The 13,404-nt window shown below is 42.4% G+C and overlaps 1 protein-coding gene across 2 annotated transcripts in view; it reads left to right on the forward strand.

Annotated features, from left to right (window-relative positions):
- The window catches only part of LOC106923441 (nuclear factor of activated T-cells, cytoplasmic 1-like), a 71,821-nt gene that overhangs the window by 34,926 nt on the left and 23,491 nt on the right, over nucleotides 1–13,404 (forward strand). For both annotated transcript variants that reach the window (XM_088013758.1, XM_014996454.2), the window contains exons 7-9: nucleotides 190–245; nucleotides 3,413–3,545; nucleotides 11,090–11,740. In XM_088013758.1, the coding sequence (XP_087869884.1) occupies nucleotides 190–245; nucleotides 3,413–3,545; nucleotides 11,090–11,740 (840 nt within the window). The remainder of the gene's footprint in view (nucleotides 1–189; nucleotides 246–3,412; nucleotides 3,546–11,089; nucleotides 11,741–13,404) is intronic.

A 13,404-nucleotide genomic window follows, 5' to 3' on the forward strand; every position in this document is an offset into this window, starting at 1 on the left:
GCCACAAGCTAAAACTTATGTTATGTCCAAGACAGTCATTTTCTTGTGGAACAATCTTCTGCACATTTAGGGGTTAGGGTCAGAGGTTAGGAAGTAGGGTAAGGGTTAGCCACCCACAAGTTATTGTCTATTGGATTGTACAATATAGAAGTTTTTGATGTCTTCATGTTGTTCTTATTGTGTCAACAGACGGCCATCATCTGTGGGAGACAGAAGCCAAGGTTGACAAGGACTCTGTCAAAACTGTAAGTACCCATCTGTCTCTTCAGACTTTCTCCCCCTTCAGGCTTTCTCCTTTCTTCGGTCTCCTCCTCATTTGCCCCACATGATGATGTAACCTTCTCTAAGGCGTTACAAATTGAAAAACAGAGGCGACGCTGATTAGTCGATGCAATCCTGAATGGAATTTTCACAAAATCACTGTACCGTCCTGGAGACAAACACTTTCGCCTGTGGTGTTGCTTGAAAACACAACACGGGCAGCAACATGCTCAAATGCACACACACACACACACACGCGCGCACACGCGCACACACACACACACACACACACACACACACACACACACACACACACACACCACTTCAGCCCTCTGCGCATAGCCAGACGTTTAGTTCACAGCAAAGGGTTGTGGTGAGCTCGGCTTAAACACCTCATCTGTGCTTGTGAGCGTGCAGCCAGGAGCGGATCACACCCCTGTTTTTACCTGCTGCTTTTCACGAAGGCTATAATGAGAAAATAAACCAGCGCACTCATTTTCACTGACGCACAGTCACACGTCCAGATTGTGTTAATATAAAGCTCACCAAAAGGGAATTGTTGACGGAGGGGAATGAAGTAAATGTTGTTCTCCGTGTCACAGAGAGCTTCTTGTGCTCTGGAGTTCATTAAGATTTCATCGGGTTAGTTAGGTCTGCTTCCAGAGGGGCGAGCCAAGTGGTGGGTAGTGGAAAACTTGTTTGCTTGGGCGTGGTGATAGTATGTTTTTAGCTGCTCATGCCTTTGATCTGGGGCGCTGCATCCTCCGCCTGTCTTTGTAAACCGACTGAGGGAGTTTATGCTTTGCAAAAGGCTCTAGAATAACACACTTGCCTCTAAATGGTGCAGCTGGAGGATTTAGTTTCACTTGTTGCTGCTGCGATTTCACTCAGGTAAATGATGTGGTTGCATCAGCAGGGTAAATACGGACTCCTGTAGCTAATTGTGTCTTAACTCCGGCTGGTGTTTGTCGGCCAGAGTCGCAGATGCTGGAAAAAAGGTGGGTGCTCAAGGACATGCTGGAGGTGATGTTGTAAGAAGATGGGATTGATAAAAGCATGTACCAATGTGTTTTTAATTGCAGACTGCCTCGCTAAAGTATTCCTACCAATTCCACTAATCCAGTATTGTTTATTAGGTTATTACGATTGGATAACATTATGCATTTTTCTGAAAGTTGATAAACAGTTTCAATATTTTTCCCAAATATAAACACCAACAATTACTGAGGCACTACTTCGAAGAACAATATTTCCTTGTTGTTACATGCAAGTTCTCGCTGGCATTAAAATTTTTCCCCATTTTTCTTGGCAAAATGGCTCAAGTTCTTTCAGCAAGGATGGAGAGGGTTGATGAAAACAAACTTAAGTGTTTTCACAAATACTCAATTGGACTTTAGATCGAGGCTTTGTGTGCGTGCGCGTGTGTGTGTGTGCGTGTGTGAGTTGGTGTTTTACCACACTTAGCTTTTTACAACTTCTGTAATATTGCTTATTGAGGGGTATTAGATTGAATGCACATGCGACCATACAAATGATATATAAACAAAAATAAAAAAAACTAAAACAGTACATATTCACTTAATTGTGTGCTTAATTGTGTTGGCCTATCAAGTACAATCCCAAATAAAGTTATTTACCAAAAGTTAAAAAGGTTAGAGGATTATGTTACAAACAGAGAGATGAGATGAGAGCTCAGGCCTTCTGCTTATGTGTTGCAACCAGACTACTTTTAAGTGCTCTAGTCTGCCTGGCTGACTGTGTTTTTATTGCTGTCCAGAGCGTGCTAACTGGTTGTTTGTGATCGAGAGGGAACGCAGTGTGCATGCACGCATCTAACACACACAATCAGCAACCTGCATACCTTCTCTGTCATCATATGGAAGACTGGGTCTGATCTCACCTTCAGCTACCCCGTCCTCACCCCCCATCCTCCCTGCATGCACTGTGATGACCGACAAAAACCTGCTTCCTGTCATTTTTGCCCTGCTTTCGGACTGTAAAAAAAGAACAAGAGCGCGACGGCTATCCCAGGAATTACACATAAACACCCTGACAGATTCCTCCATGTTTCCCTGTCAGAATTAAAGCAGTCAAAAGTTCATATCCGTCCAGACCTGATGAAAGTCCAGCAGGCTAGGTAACTGGAGGGGTTACAGGTGACCCCTCCTGCACACGGAGCAGCTGTGCAAACAAATAAGCTGACATTTCTGCTTTGCTTTGCTTTGCTGTTCCATTTGGGGGAAAAAAAAAAGCTAAAAGCCCAAGGGTTTTCCTCAGAGAAAAACATGGGCCCTGGATGAGCCTCAGGGGCCCAACTACAGCTTCTGCACAGTCCAGACCAGCTCATTTAGACCAGCTCCCAGTCCAGTCTCTTGGAAACACTACCCTAAATGCAGACCAGCAATAAAACATAAACATACCTGTTGATTAATCTCTGAAACATTCAAGGGTTTACTGTATAGTACTGAAAGCTAATGCTTCATGACCACATTAAAACAAACATCTATAAAGTCTTGCTTGTATGGTTATATATATATGTGTGTGTGTGTGTTTTTATATATATATTAAAAAAATTGTTTCATGTGGAGCTGAATTTGAAATGTGAACATCAAGTCCTGTCATGCCTCTGAAGAATTTGTGTCATTTCTGATTTACTCCAGTTTTGGATAGCTCATTTATTGGCATCAAAAATCTGGAATTCCCACTATTCATTTGTGTCAAGACAGGAAACGTTCCTTTTGCAGTTATGTCATTTTCTTTTTTTTTTTCTTTTTTTTTCGTTTTAAAGGAATAATGGAATAACACTTAAATTGTTGCCAGATATGTATTAGCTGAAATATTAAGTAAGTCATACTATTAGTTTTCCTTTCAGTTTCAACCATATAGCATCCTGAGGTGAGTCAAGCATTAGGATAATTTAGCTTGAAACAAAAATAAACATCATTTTGGATTTTTGCAGCAAAAGTTGAGTCACGTTTGCATTGATTCTATTGCAATGGTGCACATGTACAGTATAAAGTTTTAGGATTACCAAGAAATATTATCATGTCTTCCTATACCAGTGAACTGAAAGACAGATGTGCGACAGTGTGACAACGGTGTACAATGCGGTACATTTGACTGACCTTGCTGTGTTTTGTTTGCACTTTAGAATACTCTCGTTGTGGAGATCCCACCCTACAGGAACCAGAGAATATCCAGTCCTGTGCAAGTCAACTTTTACGTCTGCAACGGCAAGAGGAAGAGGAGCCAGTACCAGCGCTTCACCTACGTGCCTGCAAACGGTAATCCTCAGCCTGATCTTCTTTAAGAAACGCAGGCATGCTTCTTGACACCTGTAATCTGTAGTTTGCCTTCAACTGTCGACATGCCACAAGGGATTTGTGGCCCGCTCTTGTCGGGTGTTTTTGACATCCTGCCTGAGAACAGTTAGCTTGAGCCATTGAAAGAGAGCAGAAGATGAGATGGGGTGTTTATGCAGTAGTGGTGCGGCGTTCCGCAGCTGTGAGGTAGACCCGCTGAGTGACAGAACCTCCAAGTGCTGTCAGTAATCGAGTGTGTAGTTGACTCGACCTCCCGGGGACCTGCCTTTTACACCCTGCCTCACACAATGAACCCATGGTTCCCCAACAAAGGAATGACGATGCACATGAAAACACACACGCACACACACAAGCTGTCATTCATGTAGCAACCTGAAAGGGTTGTGATATAGTGTGAAATAGGCATCAGCAGCTTTCATGATGGAATTCTCAGAATGACACAACTAAGCTTTAGTCAAGAAAACGGGTTAAAAAAAATTAGCTTCAGGCTCCGGGTTTTTCTAGAAATCTTCTCCTTGCGTATATGCAGACAAGCGTGATGATGGCTGTGTTAGACCTGCATCCACATCGTGATTACCAGAGGAATCCATTAGATCCCCAACCCTGATATCTTATTTTCATTGATTGGCGCTTAATGGATCCAGAGCCTCTGAGATAGTGTGCAGCTTGTTTTAGGTCCAGAGCTGTTAATAAGATGTAACATTTACATTATCAGCAGATATTTGATGGGCACAGGAGACAAGCACACGAGAATAGAGCCCTCAGAAGATGTAGAACATGTTCCAGTTTGGAGATCACAAACAGATTGATAAAGGTAAATAGCTCAAACTTTAGACAGTTTTCAAATTTCTCAACCAATAAACATCACAATGGTGTGGTGTGTATTTATATTTGGCACTGTCTGTTGAGCATTTATATCATCTTTCTATCATTTATCGTGATCATTTTCTTATAACAATTTTGATTTATTGTTATGATAAATTCCAGTTAATATGTTTAAGCCAGAACTGTTCATATTGTCAGGATTGTTATTTTGCTGTTTTCTCCACAATAATTATTGATAAATATCAATAATTATCAATATGATTAAATGCACTTACTATGTGCAACTTAATGATACAAATCACACTTCTTTATGTGACTGCTGTCCCAAAAAAAGCATAATATAAAGAGCCATAATTGATTCCATTAAATTTCATTTAGGAGTATCAGAGTAATAGGGGTTTAAAATAAAGATTTTTTTTATTTTTTATTTTTTATTTTTTTTTACTTTTGTAAACGATGTATGCTTTTCCTTCCATAACTACACGCTGCTTTGTGCCGTCACGTTACACAAAATGTAAGTCAAGTACACAAAAGTTGTCGCAAATGCCAGCGATTCTACAGAGGCTAGTCCTGGTATCGACGAGCGGCCTTCACAGAGGGCCCTGGCAGACACAAAGAGAAAGTTACGAGGCTCCTTCACTGATCCATTTCTTTGGGCACAAACACAACTCTTATTAAAAGATGACTCGTGTTCGCCTTTTCGCTGCCAAGTAAACCACAAACACACTGTGGACCACACAAGCAGAGCAAGTCGCTTCTCAAAGATGCATAATTAAGCCACAGGAGTCAGAGCCAAAGAAACGATGAACCTCAAATTCTATTTAGAGTTTTGCCACTGCTTTGTAGTCCTACTTGATAATGTAAAAAAATAAATAAAACAAAAAAAAGACCTTGCCTATTCTTAAAAAAATAATGTTTGTATCAAGCCCAATAGCACTCAATAGCTGATTTGATATTGCCTTGCTGCTGAAACTGAAATATTTTTGAGATCACTCAACTACAGACTCCCCCTCAGACAAACACTTAAACACTTGATGTGCAAATTAAAGTATTGCTGCATAAAGGTTATAATCAGCTTAAAGAGACCCTTTGTAGTCGTGATGACTGTAAGAGTTTCAATACAGCTACACTGAAAGAGGAAATCCGAGTGAAGCTCTTTGCTTTTGAGGGTTTCAGTATGTGCTTGTGTGTCAACAGTGAGTAAAACGAGCGACGTTGCGGCCAGGTACTCGGGGTGGGCTGGGGAAGGGAAGACACCCACACATTCACACAATCGCACACACAAACATTTGTCAACACTTTTCGCTCGCTCGTATGAAAAGAGTCTTCCGGCCCATGGTCCCACTTCAAGCACAGTTGTGGTCAGTGACGTTGTAGGGAGAGAACATTTCTTTCACACTCTGGTGTCTGTTCTGCTATAAAAAGGCAAGCCCAAGCCTTAAAATAGACACACTTGTTTGAAACAGCGGAAGGATGGAGCCAACACTCTCGGGGCCACAGATGCTGAAAACCACCTTTATTTTCCATCCAGGTCATGTGACCACTTGTTATTCTTTGACGCTAATGAAAACGCTATCAGCAGCCACTGCTTTCAAAGAGCTTAACGCACTGAGAAAACACTGGAAAAAAGAAATAGATGGTTTAGCGTGTCTGCTGACACATGGTGCTTCAGTAGAGCACATTGCTGAAGACATGTCAGCAGATTTTATCAGCCTCACACTGCTTGTTGCTGCGTGTATAGTGAAGTGGTAGTATCAGGGGTGCATCATAAAAACAGTCCTTTCCCGGTTGTAGTCTGACAGAAATAGAAAACCTTACACTCCCATTGCAGTATTATGCATCTACCCTGCATTTCAATTCTGCAGAAAGAGTTTATGCTCTAGGTACAGTAAAAAAAAAATGGTGTTGCATCATTATCCTCCTTCACATGTGAACAGAACAGAATAGAAACTTTTATTGTCATTGTAACAATGGAACATAGTAGAACGGATGCAATTCTCCAGATAAAAACAATGTCTCTCTTCAAAAGAAACAAAACAAAACTATAAATAATTACTTATCTCTTGATTAAACAGTTGACTGAAAATTAAAACGGGCATAAAAACTACACTGATACTGGAGCAAATTCTACCTAACGTGACCAATGTGACAATAAAATGCTGCACAGTGGGTATTCTGCTACGATCTATATCACACATTTGCTCCACTGCTATAGAACTGCCACAAGCGCTATTCAAATGTTGCCATAATTACCTAATAATATCTTGCTTACCTCACGCTACACCATGCAGGTGCTCAGCCAGTGCCCATGAAGATTCACTCACTTCAGAATATCATTATGCATAAGCAGACAACGCCCCACCTACTTTGTGATCAAATCAGTTATTATTTGACAATAATAACTTATAGACTGTGTATAGAAATACTGATCTTTTATTTTCAGATTTATAAGTATGGTTAAAAACTAGAAGGTAATGTCACAGATGTGTTGAAAAGGCAGATATGATGTTCTGGCTCAGTAGGTCCCAATAGATGCATACACTATTCAAAACAGTGTTGCATCAAAAGTGTCAGACATGCATATTTCTAAGCATTTAGCTTTTTTATATATTCCAATGTACATAGCAAGATGGAAAACAAAATAACAGAAGCTTTTTTGTTGTATATTAACAGACAAATGCATGTGACTAAAAATGTGCCTTTCTTTTGGATAACTGGAATCTTTCACCGATTCAAAAATACATTTTCAGTTTTTATATGCCATCAGCTGCATTTGGAGTCAAGCCTGAGTGTTTGTCCATGATGGTAGGAGGTCCATGCAACTGTCCTTGTCTGGCTTCTGCAGTGAGACTGGCTTTTCCAAGCACCCTTCCAATCATTGCTACATGAGCAGCGATGTGACGTGGTGCTCTTCAAATAAGAAACAGTTTTCACCAACCACATTAAACAACAAATGCCAGAAACATGCTGGCAACAACCATTGCTTGGACAAAGAGCTTCTTGGAACCCCTTTATTTTTACAGGCCATTTGGAGATTCCTCTAAAATATCAAGTTCTATTCTTAACGTTGCTCCCCACCCCATCTCTTTGTGGCTGGAGTTTGGGAGAAGACTACCACAGCAGTGTTTTGTTACACACATACACACACACAGGAAGAGTTCCTGAACCAGACTTTGTTCTTTTTTATAAGTATTTGTTGAGTTATGGTTTTCCAAAATGTGCACAAGGACATGGCTGTTTCAGCCATTTCTCCTGTGCTAGATTTTATCAAACCCCCATACCTTATTCTAACAACCAGAGTATGTTGGGTGACCAGATTGCGTCTCACCAGGACATGGTTCACCAGGTACCTTCGAGTTAAACTACCACCTGTTCCACTACTAATATTATTGCAGATCTTTTCCCCAAAATAAATAATTTTTGCTGCATAGTAGCACTGGAACTGAAATTGCAATAGTTTTAAAAGACTAATAAAGAATCAAATATCTAGATATTTGCTTACCTTATGCCATTTTTTTGTCTTCAAATTAACAAGAGCTCTGTAAAGCTACAAGTGCACACCTAATGGGCTTAATCCAAGCAGACAGCGGGGTTAACTACCAGTAAAGAAGAGAAATTTGCAGAGCATTATCGTCTTCAAGCCGTAACCAACTGGTTTGGAGGAAATACGCTCGCTGCCAAAAAACATTCTGCACCCAAATTGAGTGTTGCACATAAAATGAAACAGCAGGTGTTGAAAAGTCAAATATTTGTGTTGATCCCAAGTATGAAGTTTGGAAGTACCAGTTGTCTGGGATAGCATATCCCTCCAGGCCTTCTGAAAAGTCTAAAAGGCACTTGATCTGAATTGAAGTCATAGGTAGTCCAACATGTTAGATTGGAGAAATTAATTAGAAGCCGGTTGGCAATGGAAGGATTTCAAGATGACACTTGTAGTCCATCAGAACATGAGTTAGCTTTATCTTGTTGAAAAAATACTCTTTACCACTTAGGCTGGTTAAAGCACGTGGTCGCAGGTTGTCACTAATGAAGCCCTAATATGTCTACAAGAGGTGAGCTAAAGTCAGGAACAATGGCTTTCCACACCTTGGAAGCAGAATCTTTGTTTCTCTGTACAACCTGGGGAGAATACATAAGTACACGCACTAAATTTCATTTGTGGCTTGGATTTAGCCATTCCAACAGTGAATGGCTATTAAATTTCCAAAACTCGTGGTTACTGGACCATTCTGAGTGCAGCCACTCTAGTGGTAGTGACTGGTTGCTGAACCCGTTGTCTTATGATTCCAGACATTATGTGAGACTTCACAGGCAGTTTTAAGGGTTTCAGTACTTGGGTCGGTATAAAAGGTGCTGATATTATGTGGTTATTCAGTGCCTGACAACCAAGTCAACCACGCTCAGTTAGTGTGGTCTTTCTTAGGTGACCAGAACCTTTGCAACAGGTGAACGCCCAGTGGTTCCAACATCCTGCCACTGTTGAATCTTATGCCTCTACATTTTGACCGTCCGACTTCAAGCAAACCAAAATGCAACTTCTACCCAACTTCTAAGAATGCTATCTCCAAACTCCAACCACTGCCTTATAACACTCCACTTGTGATGCCAGTACTTATGTCACCTAAAGCCTGTCTAAATGCACTTTCTAGATGTCCCGCTTTATAATTTGAATAATATGCAGACCGATTGATGGTCTGGATGTGTACCAAATTAAATCCAACCTGAACCACGTCGTCTGGGTGCCTGACTGTTTTTGTTGATGAGCGCAGTGGCCAACTGTCTGGTGAAATGGTTTATTTTTTTCTTAGTGGAAAGGAAATGCAGAGATAATTTAGAGGGAATCAAATTTTATTTGTGTCTGCTGCAATGGAAGAAAAAAAACAAACAGTCTATATTAAATAAACTTTTTATTCGTGAAGTTAGTTTTCTCTCATAAATTCTCCTTAACTGGAAGGGCTAAATGTCCTGCATTTCAATGTTGGAACCTCAGGACTTTGTTGTTGATTTGAAAAATCGATTGTTTTTGTTCCTACTTAGCCAAATGGAAACGGCTGTTTTCAGGCTCTGTCAAACTTTAACATCACAACTCGTACTTAACAGGACTTTAAGTAGTCATGAGATCAAATCCGCATTAATAACCAATGGTCTGATTTGGTGAAGCTAAATTTAAAAAAAGGCATTTTATGGTTTCCACTTGACATCATTGACATGGTTTTATGGCAATCTGGTATCCATTTAAACTAAGAAATGGCAGAGAAGTGGAAGGCTTGGATGTAGTGTGACCATGTGACTTATTTGTTACTCCCCAGGCTGTGGAAAGGAGGCGTGTGCATCACGGGACGTGCCTTACGACGCTCCCCAACACACCACAGCCTGGTCCCTTGGCTTTTAAAACTCAGAGCTGACGTAAATGTGTTCCCTTCTGCATTATCGCTCATCACCCCAGAGGCTAGATGCGCGATTAGTGTCTTTTCAAATCCAGTCGAAAAAAAAACCCATAAAACATAACATGTGACACACCAACACTTCATTTGCACCTTTACTTGCTACTATCACTCATACGCTCTGCTGTTTACAATTTCATGCACTGAAAACAGACAGTCTATTCATAGTGAAAACTCCATGCCTTTGAGTAAATGTCACTTGGAGCAAGCATAGCCAGAAACTTTTAACGGCTGGCACCACACCCATTAATAAGATTCAACAATGTGCAGGAATAGAAACAGAATGTCCATTGTGACTCCAAAGACTTTGTTATACTTTAGGGTATCTTAACACCAGCCAGTTAGTTTTGTCTTGGCACACTCTGTGATTACGTACTTGTATAATAACTCAGCAAAACGCCCATTAATGCGGACATCATGCCATCTTTTATTTTTGTTCCGTTTTAGACAACAAAACCGTAACAGCGCAGTGGAAGCACCTGATACCTGTCACTCAAGAAGCGCTCTCAGGAAGTAATGCAGACAGGCTGCATTGGATAAGAAATTTGAAGAGAGAAGCCAGGATGATCAAGTGGGGTCACAGCACTCTCCTGCATTAGCTGAGGTCTGAAGCTCTCGAAACCACAGGCTCAGCTCTGCAACCTCTTATGCCGCTCAGGCAGTCTAATCAAAATCAAATCAACTTCGTTTTTTTTCGCTCCCCGTCTATCTTTTTGGTCCTGAGAGAATCAATTACTGCTAGAGTGTGTGGAAGAAACCTGGGGGTCCTGGGCTCCTAGAGCAGCAACAGCGGCAGCAGCAGCAGCAGCAGCAGCAGCAGTCCAGTGCTTTAAAGGACTTTTATTGGATATCAGAGTTGGAGGAGATTCCAAAGAAAATAGGTCTTACTCATTATTAGAGCCAGCTGTGGCTTTCCACACTGATGACTCATCCATTTTTCTTTCCCCCTGTTTTGCTACTTTTTCATGGTGTGGTAAGGATAGTGGTGGTGATGGGGGGAGAGGGAGAGTGGGTGCGACGGGTGAGGGGTTTCTCCATTAAAAGATACAGCCAAGTTCATACTGAGCCTAAATCCACTGGTTGTTTGGTATTAGGGAGGATATTGTGGCCAAAACAGTATTTGCTCACAGTTATTATCCATGGACTCACTGCGCCACGTGGCTTCTTTTCACGTTGACTTTTTAGTTCTTTTTATTTTTTTAACATCTCCACTTTCTCTCTGCTCTTTCTTTCCAGTACCAATAATAAAAACCGAGCCCACTGATGAGTATGATTCTCTTGGGAGTGTTGGGCTGTCTATGCATTCAAAGCCCTACTACGGCCAGCCCAGGCTGACGTCCATCATGCCTGTTGCTGAACCTGACCCCTGCCTGGTTGGTGGCTACCCTCCTTGCCCGCCCCGCCACGCTGCCATGCCACCCTCTTCTCCCAGCTCAAGCCCCACCCTGCACGATCTGTCCCCTGTTGCATACAACAAATGCCTCCCCAACAGCCCAACTCATGCCACACCACCAGGCACTATAGCGCCCCCCATTCAGGAGACCCCTTGCTGTCCAAGCCTTCTGCACCCGACGTCGCCAGATCACAACTCTTCCCTAGCGGTGCTCCACTCCCAGGGCAGCCCGGGCTCCCTTGGTTATCACCATTCCGTCTATGCCAACAGCAGTTCCTCGTCCTCCCCAGTGTCTCACCCTTCCACTCCTGGCGGTCCAGCAGAGACACCGTTTTTTCAAGCGTACAGCCCCAGCCAGGCAGAGGCTTCAGGCAGCTCAGCCCAGGCTGCAGGAAGTCCGCCCAGCCTGCTAGCTGAAGATGCCACTCCGCCATCAATGGACATTGCCATCAAGCAAGAGCCCCAGGAACTGGATCAGATGTATCTCGATGATGGTGAGTTACTGCAAAGTTACTCATTCTGACAAACTGAAACTGTTAGTAACATAATCAATGAAATAGGTGAATCTCTGGGGTAAGTGTCTGGCTCAAATGAAGGAGTTCAAGCATCTTGGAATCTTTTGCACAAGTGGTGGTGGGACGGAATGGGGCAAATATGTCCCTCATACATGTGCCATAATGTGGGTTCGGTATTGGTATGTTTGGGTTTGGTATGTTTTGGCAAAACTCTCGATTTACCAGTCTGTCCATGTTCTGATGCTCACCTGTGGTTGTGAGATATGGATCATGACAAGAAGAATGAGATTCTGCTTACAAGCACCCAAAACAAGCATCCTCTGCAGGGTGGCTGGACTCGGCCTTAGAGACGGGGTGAGAAACTCCATCATCCAGGTATATCTCAGAGTAGGCAGCTGAGATGGTTCAGACACCTGATCAAGATGTCTCATGGATGACTTTACTTGAGACACATTACAGTGGGTGGAGACCCCAGGTCAGACTCAGAACATTTTTTTCCAGACTGCCCCAGGGCAACTATGGCTATTATCCAATAGCTTGCCATTATCAGTGTGTGAATGGGTGAATGATTGAATGTAGTGTGAAGCTCTTTGGTGTCCTCCAGACCTGATAAAGTGCTATACAAGCACCATTTACCATTTGGGGGATAATATTTACCCTCTGACATGTGAGTTCAAGGAATCCCATGAAAATATTCCCTGGGTTTCCCCCCGGGAGCTCCTGCCTTTTGAGCTTATGTTGAATAAGTTGAAGACAATGGATGGATAGATGGATGTATTTAATTTTTTTTCCAATAAAACCTTATCTTAATGAGGCTAATAATCCTGCCATACACGACTGCTTATCTGCAGCTCTTCACACATAGCCACACCCTGCTGCACCTCTTAGTATTTCCTGATGAAACGCTGGCGGCAGATTTGCGTCACGTTTGTTTAATTTTAGACCCCGCAGATTTATTTGCTTTTGGTGGAACGTTCGGCCCCAGCATCGTATCGGCTGCTTTGCTTCAAAACGCTAAACTGCCTTGATGGGTTTTTGAAACAATCTGTCAAAACATCAGAGCACCAAGGTCAGCCGGGGTGCAGCAGAACAAAAACAGTGGCACACGCATAACGAGCCAAACTGTTGACACGACGACTAATGAAGGAAGCAAAACAATGGGTAGGGGCTTCCTGAACCAAATCGCTAGCCCTCCCCTAAAGTCCCCCCTCTTCATATTTCTGGGAGCGATGCCGAGGGGCGGAAGACAGAGGCTTTGTTTTCCCGTCTTTTTCCCCATGGAGTCGACACAGTGTGACTGTCGTCATCAAGGGAGACTGTGGGGTCACTACTCTCCCTCTGGCAGAGAAACCAGTCACACCCATGGGACCACGTGGCTGGCTTTATTGCCTCCTGTGTCCATTTCACGTTAGGTCTCTCAGGTCAGCAACCTGTTATCTATGCTAACAGAAGCAGCACTTGTTGTTTTGATATACATTCATATATCTCAACAGTGGCATTCTGCCAGCCTAAGATAGTAAAATCTGTCTGTAACCTTGTGGAGGTTGGGCAAAGACTCCTCCTCATTAAACTCAGGAATACCGCTTTTCCTGCACACATTTTGTTAAGCGAGCTGCTCTTGCCTGCGATGTGTATATGGTTGT

Source organism: Poecilia mexicana, unplaced genomic scaffold (assembly GCF_051168715.1).
Source record: "Poecilia mexicana isolate PSO_F unplaced genomic scaffold, ASM5116871v1 scaffold_16, whole genome shotgun sequence".
In the NCBI taxonomy this organism is placed as follows: Eukaryota; Metazoa; Chordata; class Actinopteri; order Cyprinodontiformes; family Poeciliidae; genus Poecilia; species Poecilia mexicana.